Source organism: Stegostoma tigrinum, chromosome 26 (assembly GCF_030684315.1).
Source record: "Stegostoma tigrinum isolate sSteTig4 chromosome 26, sSteTig4.hap1, whole genome shotgun sequence".
NCBI classification, from domain to species: domain Eukaryota; kingdom Metazoa; phylum Chordata; class Chondrichthyes; order Orectolobiformes; family Stegostomatidae; genus Stegostoma; species Stegostoma tigrinum.
In genome coordinates, this window is record NC_081379.1 from 29032939 (window position 1) to 29056544 (window position 23606).

A 23606-nucleotide genomic window follows, 5' to 3' on the forward strand; every position below is an offset into this window, starting at 1 on the left:
TAAATATCGTCTGCACCGTTTCCAATGCTTCCACATGTTTCCTGTAATGAGGCGACCAGAACTGGGCACAATATTTCAGATGTGACCGAACCAGGCTTTTGTATAGCTGGAGCACCATGTCACAGCTCTTGAACTCAATCCCTCTATTAATGGAAGCTAACACACCATGAGCCTTCTTAACTATTCTATCCACCTGGGTGGCAGCTTTCAGGGAACTGTGGACATGAACCTCAAGATTCCTCTGTTCCTCCACAATGCCAAGAATATTTCCGTTAACCCTGTATTCTGCTTTCAAGTTTGTCCTTCCAAAATGAATCACCTCACACTTTTTAGGATTAAACTCCACCTGCCACTTCTCAGCCCAGCTCTGCATCCTATCAATGTCCCTTTGTAACCTAGAACAACCCTCCTCACTGCCCACAATGCAACCCACCTTTGTATCATCCGTGAACTTACTAATCTACCCTTCCATTCCTTCATCCAAATCATTTACAAAAATCACATATAGAAGAGGACCCAGAACAGATCCTTGTGGTACACGACTCGTAACTGAGCACCATGTTGAATATTTTCCGTCCACTACCACTCTTTGCCTTCTAAGGGTCAGCCAATTCTGAATCCAATCTGTCACATTTCCCCCTAGCCCATGCCTCCTTACTTTCTGCATAAGCCTACCATGGGGAACCTTATCAAACACCTTACTTAAATCCAGGTATACCATACCCACTGCTCTACCCTCATCCATGTGTTCGGCTACTTCAAAGAATTCACTAACGTTTGAGAGGCATGATCTACCCCTCACAAATCCATGCTGACTATCTTGTATCAAACTGTGCCTATCCAAGGGATCATAAATCCTATCTCTCAGAGCCCTTTCCAATAATTTGCCCACTAAATTTGAAATTTAGAATTTGAAATTCACCACCCATGAATTTGATGATAGCAGATTCAATTATGGCTTTCAAAAAGGAATTGGATAAATACCTGAAAAATATTGATAAAGTTCTCATTTAATGTTGATCCCATGAATGTTATTTTGCTTAACATTAAGCTAATGGGACTTGTAACCACATTGAGTGTCAAATGAACAAATGAAAAATTACAGCACAGGAACAGGCCCTTTGGCCCTCCAAGCCTGTGCTGACTATCGTGACCTAATTAATCTAAAAACAAGCCTGCCATTTTTCGATCTGTATCCCTCTATTCCTTCCCTATTTATGTACCCATCCGGGTGCCTCTTAAATGTAACCAACATGCTTGCTTCCACCACTTCTTCTGATGATGCATTCCATGCTGCTACCACTCTGCGTGAAAAACTTTCCTTGCACATCTCCGTTAAACTTGCCCCCTCTGACCTTGAACCTGTGCCCCCATGTAATTGAAACTTTTGCCCTGGGAAAAAGCCTCTGACTATCCACACTATTTATGCCTCTCATAATTTGTAGACCTCGATCAGGTCTCCTCTCAGCTGTCAGTTTTCCAGTGACAACAATCCTTGTCTTTTTAACCTTTCCTCATAGTCAATGCCCTGGAGACCAGGCACCATTCCAGTGAACCTTCTCTGTACACTCTCCAAAGCTTCCACATTCCTTCTGGTAGCGTGGTGACCAAAATTGCGCACAATACTCCAAATGTGACCTGGGAACTCCTTTCAATAGTGTTTCCCATGTGACTTGTTGCCTCCAGATGGTGGCAATAAGAGCTCGTCCGCTCCATCATTTCTTTCTTATTTTGTACTTTTTTTTTCTATCTCTTGGTGTTTCTTCTTTTCTTCACTCCTGGCCTCAGCACAGACCCGGCAAGGCATCCTCTCAGCCTGGACTGGCTGGTGGCAGTCTGTTAGCCTGGTCTCTTGGCATATAGTTGTCTCAGCCTGGTGTGGGGGTGTCTCGGCCCAGTCTTCTGGCAGCCCTCGTTGGTGTCTTGGCCTGAGGTGACTGTCTCTTGGCCTGCCCCGTAGCAGTGTCTCAGCCTGGTCTCTTGGCACAGGGCAGTCTCTCAGCCCAGCATGGCAGTGTCTTGGCATGCGAGTGGGTCCTGCCTGGGCATGTTCTGGAGGCAGCAGCAATGGTATCTGTGGCATCGTTGAGAACGGGCAGTTTTGATCTCCCAGAGATCAAGATAAGCAGAAGACTCATCAAATACTGCGGAAAGAACTTTATTCCTTCATTTTTCTAATTTATATTAAGAAGGACTTTAATGTTAACTAGGTTTTTATTTACTTATTCTATGACGATAACACAACTTTTACAATGTTGCTTCTCTTCCTACTTTGGACCTAAGTTCGTTGTGTGGTGACATTATATACTTTTCACGGTACTCCTGTTCTTGAGTACATGTGACAATAAAATCTATATCTAAGGCTTAATCTCCTGCGCCCTAAATGTGATTTGTTGCCCCTCCCCTTGTGGCCTCGACCTGTTGTCCAATTCTCTGATTAACAGTCTGTCCCTGCTGCTTGCAGCCTCTCCCCATGCCCTGTGTTTATTGGAATTCACAAGAATTCGAGGCAAGCTTATTGAAACATTTGATATTCTTGGGGGACTTTTCAGGGTTGATGCAGACAGCTTGTTTCCCGTTGTGGGAGAGGCTAGGAAGACATAATCTCAGAATTAGTCTTGTACGTTTAAAACAGATGAGGAGGAATTTCTTTTCGCCAAGGGCAAGGGCCTTTACCGCATTGGGCTGTCGACAATTGTATGTGAAGTGTATTATAAATGGTGCAACTGAGAGGCAGAAACAGATTCAGCAATCATCGATTTTTAAAAAATCAATGTTATGTCAATATTTTTCAATTCTCCAGCATATGCAGTTTTTAGTTGAACGGTGATACAGTTGTAGAATTTTTTTTAATCAATCGATTCAAACATATCATGACAGACCTAGAATAGGATCACAGAACAAACTCACCTTGAGTAGGGAAGAAGGCCATTCGGCCCATCGAGTCCACACCGACCTTCCGGACAGCATCCCACCCAGAACCACCCCGTCCCTATCACTCTGCATTTCCCATGGCTTCTCGAACAGTTAGGATTTCAATATGAGACAGCACGAACTGCCAGTGCTGGAGTCAGAGGTAACATCTCTGTTGAACCTTCCCCCTCTGGAGCCAGCGGAATACAGCAGACCGGACAGCACCAAATTTTCTGAAGGGTCCCGACCCGAAGCGTCAGCTTTCCTGCTCCTCTGATGCTGCCTGGCCTGCTGTGTCCTCCAGGATTTCAACATGTAGGGATCGATTGACAACCTCTGCTTGAATTTCACAGCTTCCCCGACAACGAAACCGCTTCAGAAGGGATTGTTGCTTTACTTTGGCGGGAGTGAGGTAGGCGCAAAATGTCTGTGATTTTTAATGATTAAGGTTACCAATATGAAACCAAACAAAAAATGGTCACGTCAAAAATTAGTTGCTGCCGTGGAGATGCCGGGGATTGAACCCGGGGCCTCATACATGCAAAGCATGCGCTCTACCACTGAGCTACATCCCCTACAGCTGTGAGTGTGGCTACAATACTCCATGACATTATTAAAGTATGTGTTGAATGCTTTGTTTCTATTGTCGGGTCTAGATCACGTTTGTTGTATTGTTGCTAGAGACACTTATGTAGCGATTCTGCTCCCCACACGTGAGTACATCATTGTTACATTCTCGGGAAACACACACTGACCGCACATTTACCTTTGAGCCCATCAAATGAGATACAACCCTCCCCCAAATGAGAGGAATTATGTGGGGGTGGGGGGGCTGGATGAGAGGGTGAAAATGTTTTCTCTCTTTCCCCACTCGCTCCCCCCCCCCCCGTCGATGTGTGAGCTCTGACCCCCGGTGAGCGCGTGACGGCAAAGTCAATGATCGCCAGTAAGAACAACATTTGTCTCAACAACAAACTGGGGAATACTGTGAGTTAATTTATATACAGGCGCTCCAAAGAAAAGGAGAAAACCTTTACAGCAATGTTAGGAAATCAGAAAAGAGAAGGCAAAAAAGTAAAATGATAGTACAGCAAATAACGTAAAAGACTCCTCCCCGTCGGGGAATTGAACCCCGGTCTCCCGCGTGACAGGCGGGGATACTAACCACTATACTAACGAGGATTACACACATGTACCATCTCTCTCAGCTCCCTTCTGACAATTAGATACGGCTACAAACGGTGAACGCAGACACAGAAATGTATATGATCGAGTTTGGAGGGACACACAGTTGTCAGTAAAACTAAATTCGAGGCTGTGTTCATCCAGCTTCACACTTTGTTATCGTGGATTCTGCAGCATCTGCAGTTCCCATTATCTCTGATCACAATTTTAACCTCACTGCGAAGCCTCTTTCAGGATGCCTAACCTGAAGAAGTTACCCTCCTCCCTCCGGACCAACCTCAGGGAATCTGTCTCCCACTGCAACTCTCTTGTCTCCTCTCGACCTATCTTCTCCTCTATCCATCTTCGGTCCGCCTCCCCCTCTCTTAATGTTTATTCCAGAACCCTCTCCCCATCCCCCTATCTGATGAGGGTCTAGACCCGAAACATCAGCTTTTGTGCTCCTGCCTGCTGTGTTCATCCAGCTTCACACTTTGTTATCTCCGATTCTCCAGCATCTGCAGTTCCCATTATCTCTGATTCCATTTTCCATTGTTCAGGCTGTATCTGTCTGTTACCTACCATGTTCATCTATTAAATGTATCAATTAATATAGAAATGTTGCTGATGCTCACAACGTTATTTCAAGTCATGCCTTTAACTTGCGTAACATGTTTAACCACACTAAATTACCTTCAAAGCAATATTTGACAGATAATGATGCAAATGTTTCCAAGGCGCCGAATCTGTCAGAATTCCAGCATGCAATCTTCCTGGAACCGGGTCAAACCAGCTTTGAGTAACCATATTTGCTTTTGAACACACAAGATGGTGAATATGTTGCCATGATGTTAAATTATTTGCTTATGTCTAGTTTATTGAAAACAATAAATAAAGGATTATAGTAGTTTTAAGTGGTACAACATTACAGTGGAAGCTGACTGATTTGCAAGGTCCACTATATTTTCTGCATTAGTCTTACATTCGTAGTAATTAGTGCCAGCAGGAGGATGCAGAGTCTAATGGTTCCAAATTTGCTGATGATGCAAAAATAAGTGGGATGGCATGATGTGATGAGGATATAAGTAATCTGACAGGGTATATGGATAGGTTTGGTGAGTGGGCAAAAACTTGACAGGTGAAATTTAATGCAGGGTAGACTAAGGTCTTTCACTTTAGTAGGAGGAATCAAAAGGCAGACTATTATTTAAATGAGAGACTCCAAAGAGGTGCAACATAGTGGAATCTAGGTGCATGGACATAAAAACTTAGCATGCAGCTGCAACAAGTAATTAAGAAGGAAAATTTGATATTTTGATATTTATTTACTGGGCGTAGGAGTTCTTTGAATTCATTCATGGAATGTGGGTGTCACTGGCTGGGCCAGCATTTATTGCCCGCCCCTCATTGTCCTTGAGAAGTTAGTGGTGCTGCCTGTTGAATTGCTGTAGTCATTGTGCGGTAGGTAGATCCACAGTACTGTTAGGGAGGAAGTTCCAGAATTTTGACGCAGTGATAATGATTTGGTCTATGTTGATCATGGTGCCCATTCAGCTAGTTCTAATTGTCCAATTTGGTCCATATCCCTGTCAACCCTTCTCAGCAATGTACTTATCCAAATGCTATTTAAATATTGCTATTGTACCTGCCTCAATCACTTTCTCTGGCAGCCCATGCATATACACACACACCACTGTCTGCATGAAGAAGTTGCCCCTCAGGGCCTTCTTAAATCTTTCCCCTCTCACCTTAAACCTATGCCCTGTAGTTTTCAATTCCCCATCCCTGGGGAAAAGACTATACGTATTCATCCTATCTATGCCCCTCATGATTTTAGGTCAGAAATCACACAATACCAGGTGACAATCCAACAGGTTTATTTGAAAACACAAGCGTTTGGCAGCAGGAGGCTCTAAAACCTTGTGTTTGCAAATAAACCTGTTGGACTGTAACCTGGTATTGTGTGATTTCTGATCTCGTCAAGTGGCACTTCCACCTCATAATTTTACACACCTCAATAAAGTCACTCCTCATTCTCCTAGGTTCCAAGGAATAAAGTCCTATCCTGGCTAACCTCTCCCATTGACAAGTCCTGGCAACATCCTTGTAAATCTTCTTTGCACACTTTCCAGTTAACTATGTCCTTCCTATATATCAGGATGACCAAAACTATACACAATACTCCAAGTGCGGCCTCACCAATGACTTACAGAACTGTAACATAATTTCCCAACTCCTGTGATGCCTTGATGGAAAGTCAGCATGCTAAATGCCTTCTTCACTACTGTCTACCTATGACACTGCTTTTGACAAGTTGTGTACTTGTACTCCTAAGTCCCTCTGTTCCACAAGCCTTTGCAATTTCTTCCCCAGCCTTCCACAACATCTGAAGATGGACTTTATCAGACACAAAGGGTTTAATCTACCTTAATGCACGTTGAGGCTGTAAACTCCTGCTCTCTGGTATTATGTAGGGTAAAAGGTCAGAAGTTTTGTTTTTAGAAACAGGGAGTTCAAACATAATTGCCAAAGCATATTATTTAAATTAATACAAGCAACATGGGAGGTTCTTGATGAAATAAATATTTTTGAAGTTAAATTTAATGACTTACAGAGAAACAGATGACAGCTGCCACTGTTCAGAAATTCAGATTTATATCAGCAGCACTTTGGGGAAGTCTCCAGGTTGTATAATAATACATACAACGCATATGTTATAACATCTTTTGCAAAGAGGACTTTTTCCTGTAGTAAATTTGTTCTCCTTTATTAAAAGAACAATGGTAGCCTTGAGAGACTTTATTCAGCAGCTAACTACTAAAGGTATCCAAACTGTGGTTACTGAAATACACACTTGAGCAGTTTGTGAAATTGCAAAAAAAAAATTGGTGAACCTCTTATTGTATGGATGACATTTTTTGTGTGGAGATCATGAAGAAGAAATGCTTTGGTTGCAATGTTTGGAGCATATGGGGCAAGTATTAAAAACAAAGACACATTTGTCTTGCAGTGGAAGCATCTTCTGTACAATTTCTAGTTTGGTAGGATCAGATCTAATAGAGTAGATTGAAGCATAAAATTGTTTTGGCTGTTGAAATGTTGATTTGATAGTTGTTTCTGTTGAAAACAAGACTATATTTCCTCAGCATTGTTACCTGCAAGTTGGAGATTAATCACTTCCAGGAATCTTGTGGGCATCTCTTTAGCACAGTATTTAGATCACTTGTGCTTAAACATACATTTTTAATGCCATCCTACTTTAAAAAATTCTTGCTGAAGCTGCAGTCTGTACGATCCATCATTTTCCTGAGGATGCTTTTTGGAATCATTAGTCCAATTTTAGTTTAACCTTTTGTTGAATATGAATGCTGACCTTAAAGAGAGAGACTGTATGCTGGGTTGGGCACCCTGTTTGGGATGCGACAATGCATCATTTTTAAAATCTACTGACAGCATCAAACCAGTTTTTGGGTAAAGATTAGACAATGGAGAGGCTTGAGCTTGCAATCTGGAATCTTTGTTTAAAAACAAAAAAAAACAAACAGTGGTTTAGCCGTACTGACACTGGACTAGTAATCCAAGAAGTCCAACAAATGGCATGGGGACCTGGATTAAAAATCCTGCCAAGCCTGATGAAATCTAGTTTCAATAAAAATCTGGAATTAAGAGTCTAGTGATCAGAAATGGAGAATTTTATTCTCCAAAATTCAAAACATTACAGAGTGCAGTTAAGGTTTGTCACAGTATAAATTGCAGGACACAGATCTATCAGGTAAATAAATTCTTTATTCATCCATGCTATTTGTGCAATTTGTAACTTTGCAAAACAATGATGTATGAATTAGTCAAGCATTACTTTCACTTGAAGGGCTCAGGTATAGGTCTTATCAATTGTTTTGTAAATTTCCTGTTTAAAATTGCATTCAAAAACAATACAAATCAGTATGCCTTGTATTGAAAACTGACTGCAAGACTAGACTAGATTTACTTAGTCACCATTACATCTCCATAGATTTTCTTGAATGATACTCTGTCTTCCAGTATCAGGTTTGGTGTTGCATTCAGGTCTGTGCCCATATTAGCCAATATCTATTCATACAAACATTTCTGATCCAAATTTGGTAGTCATCCACATACCCTTTTTGTATTTCAGTTGGCAAACTGAAAACCTTTATTGAGATGAGGCCTGTTAAACTGCTTTATTTCAAAGAGAATATTGAGCAACAGTTATATTCAAATCCCATTTTAACTAAGCTCAGATAGCACAAGCAAATAAATATATGCCATACACTGATGGCAGGCTCACCCAATTTTTTTTTATTATAAAAAGGTGACATCCTGTTGCTGATCAGTACTGGCAGGCCATGAAAACTTTTCAAATGGAAGGAGTGACATTTGCATTAGCGTTTTGCCTTTCGAGCTTTGTTTCTCATTCATCTGTAAGCTAGTCAATAAAATCACATTCAACATTTTCCTTCCTACATAACAGCCACCTTCACCTCTTTTTCCCTTCTAAGTTGGTCCATAGTCATCTACTTCTATTCTAAAAATGAATTGGTGACCACTTGACATCCAGTCTGCAAAGAACTAATCATTATAGCTTGGAAATAAAGTAACAGCCACTAACAAAGCTATTTCAGTAGCTGCAAAGGGAATTTTAAAAGCTAATGAAGCAGCTTGATTTAAAACAAATTGGTTTCAGAGTTAAAATAGTTACATGCTTGCTTTTAAATACCAGTTGTGTATCAAGACTTTTTAAATAGATTAATCTGAAGTAGTGCAAATTACACTTTAAAGCATGGGAAATTACTTTTAAAATTACAGATAGTAAATAATAATGGAACACTTATGACAGATGTAAAGTTAGTATTTCCTTAGTTGATGCCACTGTAATTTGAAACTAAAAAATTAGTAGAAAGATTATTCTTAGTTGAGATGTTTCACTGTCTTCCATTAACTTAGAGCATTCACAATTGCTGTAACTTAATACTCAATTCAGAAAACTTATACTACAGGAGAGTGAAATTATAAAGGAAATTTAATTATAGAGCAAATCATTTCTTTGGCAATGTACAAATGAAATGACAGGATTCTTCATTGTGATAATGTTGGATAGTTAAATGTGACACCAGTGTCATTGTAGAAGGTGCACTGTGCAGGTAGAGACAAAAATTTTAGTTTTGCATCTGATTCAGTTCTTATTTTAGATGCAAAAGAAGTAGCACTTGAAGTAACCTTAGCCAGTAGAACTGAACAGCTTAGGATTCAAACCCATATCCACTGAATTGTCAAACAGATGATTAACAAGTAGACCAAAGTCTGTTAATTCTTGATGAAATTGAAACAGAGCAGACCAAGAAACGAAACTAATTACTTGTTTGTTTATAATATTTTTCTAGGCACAAATATTACAATCAAGCCCATTACACAGCTAAGATATTTACGTTTTCTCAATGTTATAAAATTTCAAGAAACTAAATATTTTTCCAGAATAATTTTCTATAACTCATAACAGCCACAATCACACATTAAAGAGCTTGTTTATAAACTAACATCTTGCTACTGCCATTTTTTACACTAAGATTTTTGGACAGATAAATTGCCCTTTGAAATTTGAATACACAAAACGGGGTCATTGCATTGGTTACACAGTTGTTGAAGCATTGTTGCATTAACAGTTTGTAGTCTCACGTTTTCTTTTGCTGTTTCACTTTGTAGTCAGCCAGAGCAGCTCTGATTGCATCTTCTGCAAGCACTGAAACAAGAGCAATTGCATTGTGAATTTAAGCTGCACATTTACTTAACCCCAAACCAAGAAAGAGTCAGACATTTCCCCTCAAATGCACCAGCTTTGAGCCCTTGAATCCAACAGTTTGTATAAAGGTTAGCAGTCTGAACAATACAAGTCATAAGGTGATATTCTTCAGAAGGGTCAGATCTCAGCCTGAAACAGAGTGGTTCAGTCTCATCAAATCCAGCATTCCCCACCCATTTCCCAATATGGCCACAATAGCTCCTCTGTAGATCAAAAATCTAACTCAATCTTGAATAAATTAAATGTCAGTCTCCACAGCTGTCCAGGGAATGAATTCCACCGACTAACAAAACACAAATTTCTCTTCACCAATGTAAACAGAGACTCTTGTTCTAATGATAATGGGAACTGCAGATGCTGGAGAATCCAAGATAACAAAGTGTGGAGCTGGATGAACACAGCAGGCCAAGCAGCATCTCAGGAGCACAAAAGCTGACATTTCAGGCCTAGACCCTTTGTGCTCCTGAGATGCTGCTTGGCCTGCTGTGTTCATCCAGCTCCACACTTTGTTATCTTGTTCTAATATTGATTCTAGTCTTCCCCACAGCAGGGAATTGCCTCCAAGAATCTAAGCTGAGGAGACTATATGAAGAATGCTACTTATCATTCTAACTTTAATGTGTAGAGGCCCAATCTTCCTACATAAAATGACCTTTACCTAGGAATGATTGAACAGAACCTTCTGAAGTGTCTAACAGTAATTTTAATTAAGAAAACTGGTATAATACACAGAACTCCAGATGTGGTATCACTAAGGTTTGTACAGCTGCAGTAAAACTTCCCCATGCATTAAGACCAACATTCAATTTGCCTGCCTAATCAGTTCTTGCACCTGCAGACTAAGTTTGTGATTCCTATACCAGGATACAGAGATCTCCCTGTAACACAATTTTGCAACCTTGAAATAGGCCAGAAAAGGAGAATGTAACTGCACTGGTCATTAAAGCTACAAGCTTCTGAATCAGGAGCACACATGCTCCACTTAAGTCACTGAGTCACACAGTAAGGCTATAAAAAAGAATCATATCAAGCAGGATACCTAAACTCTACCAATTTAAAAAACATTTTTGTTTAGAAATAAACAGACAACTCATCTTCACAAATGCTTTAGAGCAACCCTCTGCAAGCTTTAAGTGGATTAATTGTTCAAATCGAGAGAGACAGGTCACAAATTAAGCAATCTTTGCAAACAGTTCTAGACAGTTTAATAAATCCCTCAGTGCTTGCATTAAACATTCCAGCATACTGGAAGCAATAAGTGTTTTCATTGGTAGGACTCCATTTGGACCAAAAATCTTCCATTAGCAAATCAACTTTCAGATGTATCCCAAGGATATTCTATTTCACCTCCACAGTTAACCATGACAATTATATTGTTAAGATGCACATGCGAATGTCATGTTTAGTTGAGTACTTTGAAAACTTATAACTAGGGAAATTTAGGGGGGCTGTTACTCGCTGATTTAGTTCAATGTTTGTTTGTTTCAAATGAGCAGAAAAGATAAATACTGGTATACAAGTGACATTTCATGCTGCATTCTGTAAATAAAGTTAAGAAAAGATCAATTTCATAACTCATCTGGCCCAGAATTGAATTATCACATCCCCATTTCTGTTGGCAGAGATAGTAAGAACTGCTGATGCAGGAGTCAGAGATAACAGAGTGGAGCTGGATTAACAGCAGACCAGCCAAAAAGTAGACGTTTCGCGTCGGGAACTGAAATGTCAACTTTCCTGGTCCTCTGATGCTGCCTGGCCTGTTGTGTTCCACCAGCTCCACACTTATCTTTGACTGTTTGCCTAGATACAAGGCAACTTATGGATGCAGGAGACTTTCTGCAGTACAATATGGTCATGACCAAAACCATCCTCCAAACTCCTGTCATACGACCATATCATCCCAGTTTCTAAAACAATCACTTGCAAATCCAGAAAAAAAAGCAATAAACCACAATTACCCACTACCTCCACAATCCATCTATACAGCGATCTTAATGTTAAAAAAAATTTCAAACAGCTTTAGTGTAATTAGGAAAAAGTTGTATGTTAAGCCAAAGGAGAAAATATTAGGAGGGGAGATGTCAAAACAACAAAAAAGCCTTGAGAAATATAATCAAACAGAAGAGTTGCATCTGCATTACATCACCAGAAACCTAAACCCAACTTACTTGAGCAGTGCAGTTTGACTGGAGGGAGGCATAGTTCCTTAGCAATGTCTGTGTTTTTAATTGTTAAAGCTTCATCGACCTGTAAATGAATGAAAGTCAATGACATTTTCTTCATATTAAGCACATAAAGCACAAAAAATATTTCACAGGATGTAGTTTAAACATGTAGTATTGCAATGTGATTTTACTATGTGGTGCCATTGTAGAATCCAATACTAGAGATCTGAATTTGAATTAGATAATACATTTCCTATAAACAAAAAAAAAGCAAACTGAATAAGACAATAGTACATAGAAGCAGAAATTGGGCCATTTGGCCCATCGAGCCTGTTCTGCCATTCAAATCATGGCTGATAAGTTTCTCAATCCCATTCGCCCACCTTCTCCCTCAAAACCTCTGATTCCCATAACAATCAGGAACCTTTATTTCTATCTTAAATATACTTGTGACCTGGCCTCCACAGCCTTCTGGGGCAGTGAGTTCCATAGATTCACCACTCTCTGGCTGAAGACATTTCTCCTCAGCCCTATTCTAAAAGGGTCTACCCTTAACTCTAAGGCTGTGCCACTGGGTCCTAGCTCAAGTGTTCATGTGTTAAGCCGTTCATTCCTGGAATCATTCTCATGAACTCTTCTGGACCTGCTCCAGGGCCAGTACATCCTTCCTAAGAAGTCGGGCCCAAAATTGCTGACCAAAAGTACACGTGATAATGGGAACTGCAGATGCTGGAGCATCCAAGATAACAAACTGTGGAGCTGGATGAACACAGCAGGCCAAGCAGCATCTCAGGAGCACAAAAGCAGACGTTTCGGGCCTAGACCCTTCATCAGAGAGGGGCATGGGGAGAGGGGGGGGCGGGAGGAAGACTGAAGACAGAGAGAAAACAAGATAGGTAGAGAGGAGAGTATAGGTGGGGAGGTATTACAAGAGAGTTGCAGTGGGAGAGAGATTCCCTGAGGTTGGTCTGGAGGGTAACGTCAGCTTTTGTGCTCCTGAGATGCTGCTTGGCCTGCTGTGTTCATCCAGCTCCACACTTTGTGACCAAAAGTACATCCCTGCTTTTATATTCTAGTCCTTTAAAAATAAATGCCAACATTGTATTTGCCTTCCTAGCTACTAACTCAACTTGCACAAGTTACTTTGAGAATTCTGGACTAGGACTCCCAAATCCCTTTGCACTTCAGATTTCTGATTTTTCTCCCCATTAAAAAAAAATAAACAGTATATGCTTCTGTTCTTCCTATCAAAGTGCGAAACTATAAATCTAGAGACCCAGATTCAAACTCAAATTGAATTAGAGTTCAAAAAACACAACTGTCCTGCATGTGATGCCCAACCCACAATGTGGTTGACTCTGAAGTGGCCTCTAAATGGCCTAACAAGCCAATTAGTTGTACCAAGGTGTAGAGCTGGATGAACACTGCAGGCCAAGCAGCAGAGGAGCTGGAAAGCTGATGTTTCAGGCCTAGACTCTTCTTCAGAAAATGAAAGTTTCTGAAGGGTCTAGGCCCGAAACGTCAGCTTTCCTGCTCCTCTGCTGCTGCTTGGCCTGCAGTGTTCATCCAGCTCTACACCTTGGTATCTCAGATTCCCCAGCACCTGCAGTTCCTTCTATCTCTGAATTAGTTGTACCAATCGCTTCGAAATGAAAGTGGACAGCTCACCTGGAACAAGGCACCAGGAAAGATGACAGCAGAAACAAACCATCAACCCTGCAAAGCCCTTCTCACTAACATCTGAGGGCTAGTGCCAAAATTGATCTCAGACTAATCAAACAACAGCCTGACACAGTCATACTCTCAGAATTATACCTTACAGACAATGTTCCAGACACCACCATCACAATCTCTGGTGAATGTCCTGTCTCACTGGCAGGACAGACCCAAAAGTTCATTTACCTTATTTTGTATACTGCATGCACTCAGACAACACTTTCAGTCGTGTATTTACCATCCCTCTTCTCATTGTAATCCCTTTATTCAACGTGCTTGAAGTTAGATTCCTAACCCTTTTCAAACATTGTCCTAGTATGTTCTGGATACTTTAATAACCAAGTTCACTTTCCTTTTCATTTAATTTCTACACTTTTCCATGCAATTGATTGGCCATTATACTTCTTGCAGTTTTACAAGCTGGGGGGGGGGGGGGGGGAAGGAAGAGAGAGAGAGAGAGAGAGAGAGAGAGAGAGAGAGAGAGAGAGAGAGAGAGAGAGAGAGAGAGAGAGAGAGAGAGAGAGAGAGAGAGAGAGAGGGAGAGAGAGAGGGAGAGAGAGAGGGAGAGAGAGAGGGAGAGAGAGAGAGAGAGAGAGAGGGAGAGAAAAAAAAAGAGTATATCCTTTTCACTATAACATTAGTCTCAGCTTGGGTCAAAATATGTATCTGCAATCCATTTCTACACAAGTAGCTTTGCTGTACTATCATTTAGTATTGACTTTGGAGTTTTGGCACCAGCTTATCTTCAAGTTGTCCAAGAAGAATTTCTGTTCTGTCTCTGTTTATGACCAATGAGCTGTGTATTTTTCTACATTGTCCTCAGATACATTTTCAGGCAGCATCCACAACTGCCATGAAAGTAAGAAATAGCTTGTAGCCAGTACATTTTACAAAATCTCAAATCATACAACTGACTAGTCATGGGATATTGGATAAATTGTATATAGAAGCTGACGTTGTTCATGCAAGTCTGAGGGACTAATAATTTCTTGGGTAGTTACAACTGATTAAAGTTGGCATTCAATTTTAAAGTCATCATTTTAGGACTGATCCCATGTGATATTTTCATTAAAGTACTTCAGAGATCATTACTATCCTTACCGTTTTCCCTTTCACCCATTCTGTAGCCAGTGAGCTAGATGCAATTGCCGATCCACAGCCAAATGTTTTAAATCTTGCATCAATAATTTTCCCATTTTCATCCACTTCAATCTACAGAAGATAGTCAAAATGCAAACAAGTTGTAACAGTTATAATCTATCACAAAATTGACATCATTTGATTATTAACCAGGCAGAATTGCAGCATAATCCAAACTGAAACTACTAGATGACAGAGGAGAAACAGCAGCCACACACGTCCTTCCAGTTTCCACAGGACAATGCAACAGGCTGGTCATATCCTCCAAAGAGAGAGTCGGGGGGGGGGGGGGGGGGGGCAGGAGGAGGAGTTACCATTTGCTCTCAATGTGATCCTGATCTTTCAGGACAAATTGGCTAGAAATATGTGCAGCATAATTAGGAAGTGGCAGATCACTAAAAAATACTGAGGAACTTCAGTCAAACAAGATGAAACAGGATTGAAGTTCATGAAGGAACCACGCTCTGGTTAAGTGTTCAATGAAGCCAAACACTAAGAATGCAATTCTGACTAGAAAAAAGCAAACCTTCTCTGAAATATATGCATGTATATAAGCACATCCATGTCAGCCCATGGGTCATAAGCTCACTCTCTCCATACGCACCCAATGTTGCTGACATACATTCCACATTCGGCCCAAGCGCTCTCACTTCATCACCGTCCTTGGTACTATACACTCAGCCTATTGCTGAGATGTTAGCCCTATTAAAGGACACAGGAGTCAAGATAGAAAAGTGTGCTTTTGAGGTTACAAGGGAATAGAGTTTCAGCAACAGCGCACACTTACTTGGGCTGGTAGAGTCCAAGGCTCTGCAGAATAGGACATGAGTCCTATCATTTTCACAGGCATCCCCAAATTCCAACCCCATGGTATAATAGCTTAGGGCAAGGCTCAAAGTGGGGGCCAGGACAATCAACAGTGGGTGGGAAGGACTGAGGAACTGAGAGGGAGTACATGTTTGCATTGGCATACAAGAGAATGAGAATTCCTAGATGGGGAGCTGGATACATGTACAAGTTTCCTCCCTGCTTTATAAAAAGCTATTCACAAGACTAGAGGAATAAAAAAGTCTCAGACTTAAACAGCACACTTTCAAGCCCCTGCTTCACATGAATTCTGCCAACATCAGCTCAGTACTTGGCAGAAGCAAAAACAAGGTCAGTTTTAGTTAAACCTAAATCAGTTTCGATCCACTGCGATGATTGAGAATTAGGGATTCTGTCTGCCTCCAGCTCAGGTTTAGTTGGTTCCTTCTGCTGCTTGGTACTTAGATTGCCACTTAGTTTTTTCTGTTTGAATTATAATTACTTTAATTTTTTTTCAATGTCTAAGTATGTTTCATGTTGTGCCAAATCATATCTTTCTGAAATATGCATTCAGTCCTTGAGAGAGAAAAGAATTTGAAATCTGATTACTCAAGAAAAAGTTGGACAATCCCGAGTCAGACCTTTGTAGGTGCTCACTTCTGTCAATATCATGTCAGCTACAACTCAGTCAATCTGCAAATTCTCCAAACCATTTGACGACAAACTGTTAGCGATTTGTTTTGAGATATCACTGGATCCAAGCAACCAGGATACAGGTAATTCAACAACTATGTTCATTTTATATCTCCTAGGACAGTACAAGTTTCTATTAGCTGTAGCTATTATTGGATGTTAGTATGGAAACCAGCTTTCCCTTCGTAGGAAGTTTATACTTCTAGAAATACCCTATTAAGTTTGGGGAACTTTTAAAAAAAATATGCATGATTTCTGGTGTGCTATGCTATTCAGTTTTCTGTCTGTCTGTCTCCCCTCACTTGAACGTGCCAATGCTTGAGGAGATGGCTCCATAGACATTAATAGCTTTACAGGTTTGAAGAACATGCTACGTTTAAACGCAAACTTCTCTGGATCACTGATCAAAAGTTGAGCTCTAAATTTAATTCATCTAACTATGGCACTGAAGCCAACTGCTGGACTGAGAACAGCTCATTCATCCAAAGAGCTCTCTGAAATGGTGACCCATATCTTACCTTTGGGAAGCAAACTGAACCATTATACGCAGCCCTTCAACTTTGCTAAATAAATTAAAAAGGGACATAATGGCTCAATTGATAATGTTACATTTAAATACATTGCTACCCATATCCTGGATCACCTCAAAAAACTTTACCTGTAGTTTCATGACATCACCACAAGCCGGTGCACCAACCAGGCCAGTTCCAACATTTTTTGCATTCTTATCCAAGGATCCAACATTTCTGGGATTCTCATAGTGGTCCACTACCTACGGTAGAAGGAAATACAATAGTGCAAGTCATGATGACTCAATAGAACTCTAGCTTCTGATTTCAAAACTGTGTTCAAGTTTCATTAAGCACAAAGAAAGACCAAGCCTATAGTCTAGTTCAGGACCGACAGAACGCAGCGCTGTCGGAACTGTCGTCATTTGAAAGACATCAGTCTGCCCTATCAGGTGGGTGGAAAAGATTCCACCGCATTACCTCCACAGTTCTGGTCAGAATCTATCCAGAGATAATTTGGTCATAAGACCATACAGCTCTTTGCTGAAGTTTTATTTGTAATGTGCAAATTGGCTGTTGCATTGCATACAATCTGGACTAGACATGAAGAATATTTCACCAGCTGTACAGCACTGCTGCCCAAAATACTTTATAAATTCAATTACAACTTCCTCTCATCACCACTGCATGCCTACACCCCCTGCTTCTCCTCAACACCACATGCCCATGCCCCCTGCCTCTCCTCAACACCACACGCTCACGCTGCCGCCACACCCCCTCCACCCTTTCCATCTGGACTACGACCCCATCGCTAATCATAGGTTTCCACAGATGATGTTGGGACCTATCCCCATTACTACTTCCCACCTCATTATCCCCAACCCTGCACAGCCTGCTACAACCTTCTTCCCAAAATCCACAAAATAGGCTGCTTGGACAGATCCACAATTTCAGTCTTCTCGCTGATCCACATATTTCTTATTTTCCTCTTATTCACTTTCTTCCCATATACACGTGACTCTTCTGATGCTTTACATTGGCTCCACAATTTGTTTTTTTTGGCCCTAGCTGCCACCCCTTCACAATGAATATACAATCCCTCAATTTCTATCCTTTTCACTTCCACGAGGTCCACTTCTGACTCTTCCTGGTCTTCTATTCCCATTTCTGGGGATAGGGTGCCCACCAGTATCCACTACAAACCCATCAACTCTAGACAGTTGTATTTGGAACTGATGCTGAAGAATCTCAGATAACAAAGTGTACAGTTGGATGAACACAGCAAGCCAAGCAGCAAAGCTGACATTTTGGGTCTAGACCCCTTCTTCAGAAAACCCAAAATGCTTGGCTACACTTCCTTGTACAAGGACAGCATTCCATTTTCCAAGTTTCTCCATCAAGTGTTGACAGGGTTGCCTTTGAAATGTTTTTTTTCCTTCAACCACAATACCAAACATTTTTCCATTCCCCACTACTGATTCTCTGAGACACCCTGATCTATTTCTCTACTTCACTTCTGACACTTCCTCACCTCTATGGCATATTTCTATACAATTAGAGATTACATATCACTTGACCTCCTCACTGTTCACAGCCCTAAGTACACATTCCAGGTGAGGAAGTAGTTTGCTTGTACTACTTTGCATGTAATCTATCACTTGCTACTCACATTGTTGAGGCCAAACACAAAACAGACAAATGGCTTGCAGAATACCTTCACTTTGTAAGAATGAATTATGTCCCAGTTGCTTGCTATTTCAACTATCTCGCTGTCATTGAGCATTTTTGTCCTAGGCTAGCTGCAGTGTTCCATCAAACCTTAGCACAAGCTGGAGGAACAGCATCTCAATTCCCATTCCAAAAAGCAACAGCCTCCACAACATTGAGTTCAATCCCTCCAGGGCATGCCATCTTTCCTCTGTTTCGATTACAGCACACCACCCAAACTCTGGCACTTTGCATCTTGTCAACTTTGCTGTCAGCAGAGCAGACGCATTTTCTTCTTTGCGCACCTCTTTCAAGTCTCAATGTCTTCTTTGGCACCGTTAATACACTCTTTTGCCTTCTGTTCTGGTATCCTCGCCATCTGTCACACTCACTCCAACATCCCATTTGTCTACAGCGTGGTACACACGCTGATTCGGTTATAATGGACCGGAGGCATTGAGAAAACTTTCTCGTTCGACGGACGGTGCCAGACTTGCTGTGTTTTGCCAGCATTTTCTCACTCTGTTTCACGTTTCTAGTAGCCATTCTGCTTTACTTTTACAGGCATTCCTTCTTTACCCACCACTCCACTTTCCCCTGCACACCCTCTTAACTGCAGCCACAACACTTTTTGTATCCTTAGAGACTAAGTGTTAGAAACGCTCATGCCACACGGCATATGTAAGATCACCCTCATCACCAGACGGTGCTCTCATTAGCTAACAGCCTCCTACCTGCCGTTTTGAATAGATTAGATTAAATTACATTCACTACAGTGGGAATTTGCGGACTCCCCTGGCCCACCCCAACGTGGACAGCCTCGGGACCAGGCGCAGAGTAAAGGCTGCTACCATTCCCAAGCGCAGTTACCTTTTTGTGATAAGCAGCGACGAGGGGTGCCCGAGCCTTCAGCACAAGCCGCGAGAGAGAACCAGTAATTATAACCGCCGCCATCACTACCAATAGCCGAGTGCGTCACAACCTCCTACTTCACCGCCCGACGTCACCAACACTGACACCCCCTCCAACAAGTGCTGTTACGTAAGACTGACCACGCCCCCGCGTGGTTATGTCATGCACTGACCACGCCCTCCCCACGGGACGCATTGACGAGTGAGCAACGCGCCACTAACAAACGTGTCCCTATGTTGTTTTGTTTACCACGCCCCTTACGTGACCATGTGGCTGGCTGGGCACGCCCCTTGCGTGGTTGCGTTACCAACTGAAAACCGCTCTGGAAGGTAAACAAAACATCGCGACGCGCTCTGCATCGCGGCCTTACCAATATGGTGACAATTCGTACCCCGCTTTCGTCATATGCAATCGTCAGTTTCATTAAAGCCCACATGTCGCGTTGTTATGTTGTAAATATTACATCCATTTGTCCCATATTCTCCCGAAAATTTCTGTTTAAAACAGCTCCCGCTGTAATGCGTGGAATTGTACTTCAAACTGAAGCTTCTATTAAAATAAGGAATTGTTCTATAAGAAGTAGTTGTGTTTCTCAGGATGTGAAGTGTTCTATTTGATCGGGCGTCTCGGCCTTTCCCGCACTGCTGCGCATGATGGCGACTATCGGGAGGCGACGGTCGAGTGAGGCTGAGGAATTGGAGGTTGGAACCGGGGGCGACTCGGAGGAAGAAATGGAAGACTCTTCGGAGGACGAGCAAGAAAACGAGGCGGAAATCCAGCGTTTGGAAGAGCAGGTGCGACGTGATGGCGGGCGGGAGTGAGCCCGCGGGATTTAAAACTTCAGCACGAGCTCCCCCTTCCCCCAGCCCCGTCCCAGTCCCACTTACTCTCCCAGCCCTTTCGCCCTCATCCCACCTCTACCACGCACTCTCGACCCCTCCCCACTCACCCCGAAGTTCCCTCTCCCATTCCTCCGACCTCCTGCTGACTCCTGTCCGCCTGGCCTGTTCACTGTTGTGAAATAAGTAAACCAAAACATTTCCGTCATTGCCGAAGTAAAACAAACATCTGAAAAATCACTTGAAAACCACGTAGTCAGGACTAATCCTTCGAAGAGCCAAGAGAAAGGCAAAATGCCTGAGGTCATCTACGGAGAGAAAATATAATTTTCTGGGGCATAGTACTCAGGTTCACGCTGAGTTGAATGAATGGCCCAATTTCTAGCTATGTATGTATGATAAAGTCATGACCAATAAAATCCAAATGACTTGAAGCATATGCCTTGACTCACAATAAATCTCACTGGCAGCCAGTGACTAGTAAGTTACCACAGGGATTAGTGCTTGGATCCAGCTATGGAGTATAATGGATATATATGCAATTATCCACTTTGGTAGCAAAAACAGGAAGGCAGATTATTATCTAAATGGTAACTGGAAAAGGAGTAGGTCCAAGAGACATGGGTGACCTTGTACACAAGTCAGTGAAAGTGAGCATACACATGTAGCAGTGAAGAAAGCAGGTGGCCGCCTTAGTGAGAGGATCCTACTGCAGGAACAAAGATGTCTTGTTGAAATTGTACTGGGCCTTGCTGAGAGCGAAGCTAGAGTATTGTGTTCAGTTTTTATCTTGTTACCTGAGGAATAGTGTTCCAGCTTTGGAGATAGTGCAACAAAGGTTTACGAGGCTGACACCGGGACAGCAAGACTGATATACGAAGGCTTTGTTAGGACAATCTTCATTGGAGTTTACAAGTATGAGGTTGGAATCTTGTAGAAACCTATAAAATTATGACAGGACTAGACAGGCTTTATGCAGGAAGGATAGTTCTGATAAAAGGAATCCAAACTAGAGGTCACGATTTAGGAATATGAGAATGCCATTAGGGACTGAGATAAGAAATGTCTCATGCAGACTGGTGAGCTTGTGGAATTATCTGTTACAGAAAGCTGTTAGAGATAAGACATTGAATGTTTTCAAAATGGAGTTAGATATAGCTCTTGGGGCTAAAGAATCATAGGGTTTGGAGAGAAGGTGGGAACAGACTACTGAGTAGGATGATCATTATTGATGATTGCTAGGTAATTGAGTCCATTTAAGACGGAGATAGATAGGTTCTTAATTATCAAGGGGATCAAGGGTTCGGGGAGAAAGCAGGTGAGTGGAGCTGAGGAAATTATCAGCCGTGATTGAATGGTAGAGCAGACTCGATGGGCCGAATGGCCTAATTTCTGCTCCTATGTCTTATATGTTCTTATTATATTGAAAAGCAGATCAGACTTGAAGGACTGAATGGCCTAATTATACTCAGAGGTAAAAGGGAACTGCTGATGCTGGAGAATCCAAGATAACAAAGTGTGTAAACTGCATGAACACAGCAGGCCAAGCAGCATCTCAGGAGCACAAAAGCTGACGTTTCGGGCCTAGACCCTTCACAGAGAGCCTCTCTGATGAAGGGTCTAGGCCCGAAACGTCAGCTTTTGTGCTCCTGAGATGCTGCTTGGGCCTGCTGTGTTCATCCAGCTACACATTTTGTTATCTTGGCCTAATTCTACTCCTATTTTTTCTAAATTTCTCAAGACTCTATGATCATTACTAAACTTTAATTAGTCTTGATCTAGACTAAAGTCACATCTCAGAAATTTGGGACACTGTGGTTCCTCAAGAATCTGCTGCTTATCCTTTCCAATGCTATTGTGAAAAATTTAAGTGCCAGTTGTGATGGGCCAGTTTAATGAGTGTGATATTTAAGTCAGTTCTCTTGCTAGCAAATTACAGACGTAAGCTGTTTATAACTCTCACCAGTGCAATGAGATCATCATACTCAAACATAGTGAAAGTGTAAGATAAACTGTCAGGATTCACCGTCAACATCTCAAGTGAGGTCATTTATTTGAAAATTGTTGGATATCACGGACGTCTAAGAACGGTTTAGCTCTGGAAGCTGTATTGTGTCCCAGCTATATCTCCATGTAAACAACTTTCTCAGCAGTTTCCATATGTAAACTGAGTGAGATTCTGGAGAACAGTAATGCGATTCTTTATATTGTATACCGTTTATGGCAGTGGAAGTACTTTATTCCACTTGGGCGACTATGTTCAATTATGGAAATTACCACAATTCTGTGGACTGAAGTACTTCATGCTCAGTGAAATACTGAAATCTGATTTATTATAAATAAAATTATTCAGTAGGAAGAAAAAAGACACTGAAGAGTCAATCTTACCTCCGATTTGTTCCCATGTTTACAGAGACTTGCTGCCCTCAAAGCAATAAGGCTGCACTTTTACAGAAGAATATTGTGGTTTTCATGGTAGAGCAGTCCTCTATGCAACAATGTAAAATAGTGTATCATTTCACACTAAGTGATGATGAAAGGGTATTTTTAAACCCTCTGTTTATCTGTTTAAAACATTTTACTTCTGAGTTTCATATGGCTTTATGCTTGTTATGTCATTGGCCAGGAAGCTTGATGTTTTTATTTTGTGGCATTAACACAGTTGTCAAGGTTTGCCATAGACTAAATAGACGCCCATTTTTGTCTGATGTGAATGACAAGTTTAAAAATTGAGAAGCAGACTTATTGATAACCAATTGGCTATTAGAAAGTTTAATAAAATGACAGATGTATTCTAATATTAATCACTGGCATGAGGACAGCAGTAATCTGTGCCATTTATTTTAGCTTTCCATAAGTGCCTATGATTACAACTGTCATGTCGATCTAATAAAATTGCTGCGTCAGGAGGGGGAGCTGGAGAAGTTACGAGCTGCTCGACAGAAGATGAGTGAACTGTTCCCTCTTACAGAAGGTAAGACTATCCTTGTTAGACAATTGCAACACCAGCTGAAACCTGATAATGTAATGCAGATCAGACTTTGTAATATGTTTATGACCAGCATCCTGATAAAAGTTTGAATTAATCCACTTTCCACAAGATTTTGGCTGTTTTTTTAAAAATTTCTCCTGTTTCTTCGAAACTGATCATGTGAACATTCTGTTATTGACATGGCAACCTTAAAGCCACAGCTCTCGTAATCCTGACTAGTTCTGTTTGTGAAGG

The 23606-nt window shown here is 41.4% G+C and overlaps 2 protein-coding genes and 2 non-coding genes across 6 annotated transcripts in view; 1 reads left to right on the forward strand and 3 right to left on the reverse strand.

Annotated features, from left to right (window-relative positions):
* Positions 1–3416: 3416 nt before the first annotated feature.
* On the reverse strand, positions 3417–3488 carry trnaa-ugc (transfer RNA alanine (anticodon UGC)). The gene has a single exon. It is a non-coding gene; the product is annotated as a tRNA-Ala (tRNA).
* Positions 3489–4023: 535 nt separating this feature from the next.
* trnad-guc (transfer RNA aspartic acid (anticodon GUC)) lies at positions 4024–4095 on the reverse strand. The gene has a single exon. It is a non-coding gene; the product is annotated as a tRNA-Asp (tRNA).
* A 5349-nt stretch (positions 4096–9444) lies between these two features.
* Positions 9445–20342, reverse strand: iscua (iron-sulfur cluster assembly enzyme a). Of its 2 annotated transcripts, none has more exons than XM_059655070.1 (5): positions 19912–20342; positions 17072–17185; positions 14875–14985; positions 12061–12139; positions 9445–9832 (listed from the first exon to the last, which is right to left on the reverse strand). In XM_059655070.1, exons 1-5 carry the CDS (start codon positions 19975–19977, stop codon positions 9765–9767), a joined length of 438 nt encoding a protein of 145 aa, XP_059511053.1. In that variant the 5' UTR covers positions 19978–20342; the 3' UTR covers positions 9445–9764. The 2 variants fall into 2 exon arrangements, with proteins under 2 accessions (XP_059511053.1, XP_048411980.1); XM_048556023.2 differs by lacking the exon at positions 19912–20342 and adding an exon at positions 19500–19667.
* Positions 19971–23606, forward strand: part of sart3 (spliceosome associated factor 3, U4/U6 recycling protein) — a 31123-nt gene continuing 27487 nt past the window's right edge. For both annotated transcript variants that reach the window (XM_048556020.2, XM_048556022.2), the window contains exons 1-2: positions 19971–20335; positions 23228–23354. In XM_048556020.2, coding sequence (XP_048411977.2) covers positions 20192–20335; positions 23228–23354 — 271 coding nt within the window. In that variant the 5' untranslated portion in view covers positions 19971–20191. The remainder of the gene's footprint in view (positions 20336–23227; positions 23355–23606) is intronic.

Bases quoted from the DNA above. Each gene is read 5' to 3' on its own strand.
- iscua (XM_048556023.2), bottom strand. From the start codon at position 19,583: ATGGCGGCGGTTATAATTACTGGTTCTCTCTCGCGGCTTGTGCTGAAG. The intron at 17,186-19,499 runs GTAACTGCGCTT...CTTCTACCGTAG, and splicing joins TCGCTGCTTATCACAAAAAG to GTAGTGGACCACTATGAGAA. The intron at 12,140-14,874 runs GTAAGGATAGTA...ATTCATTTACAG, and splicing joins AATGGGTGAAAGGGAAAACG to GTCGATGAAGCTTTAACAAT.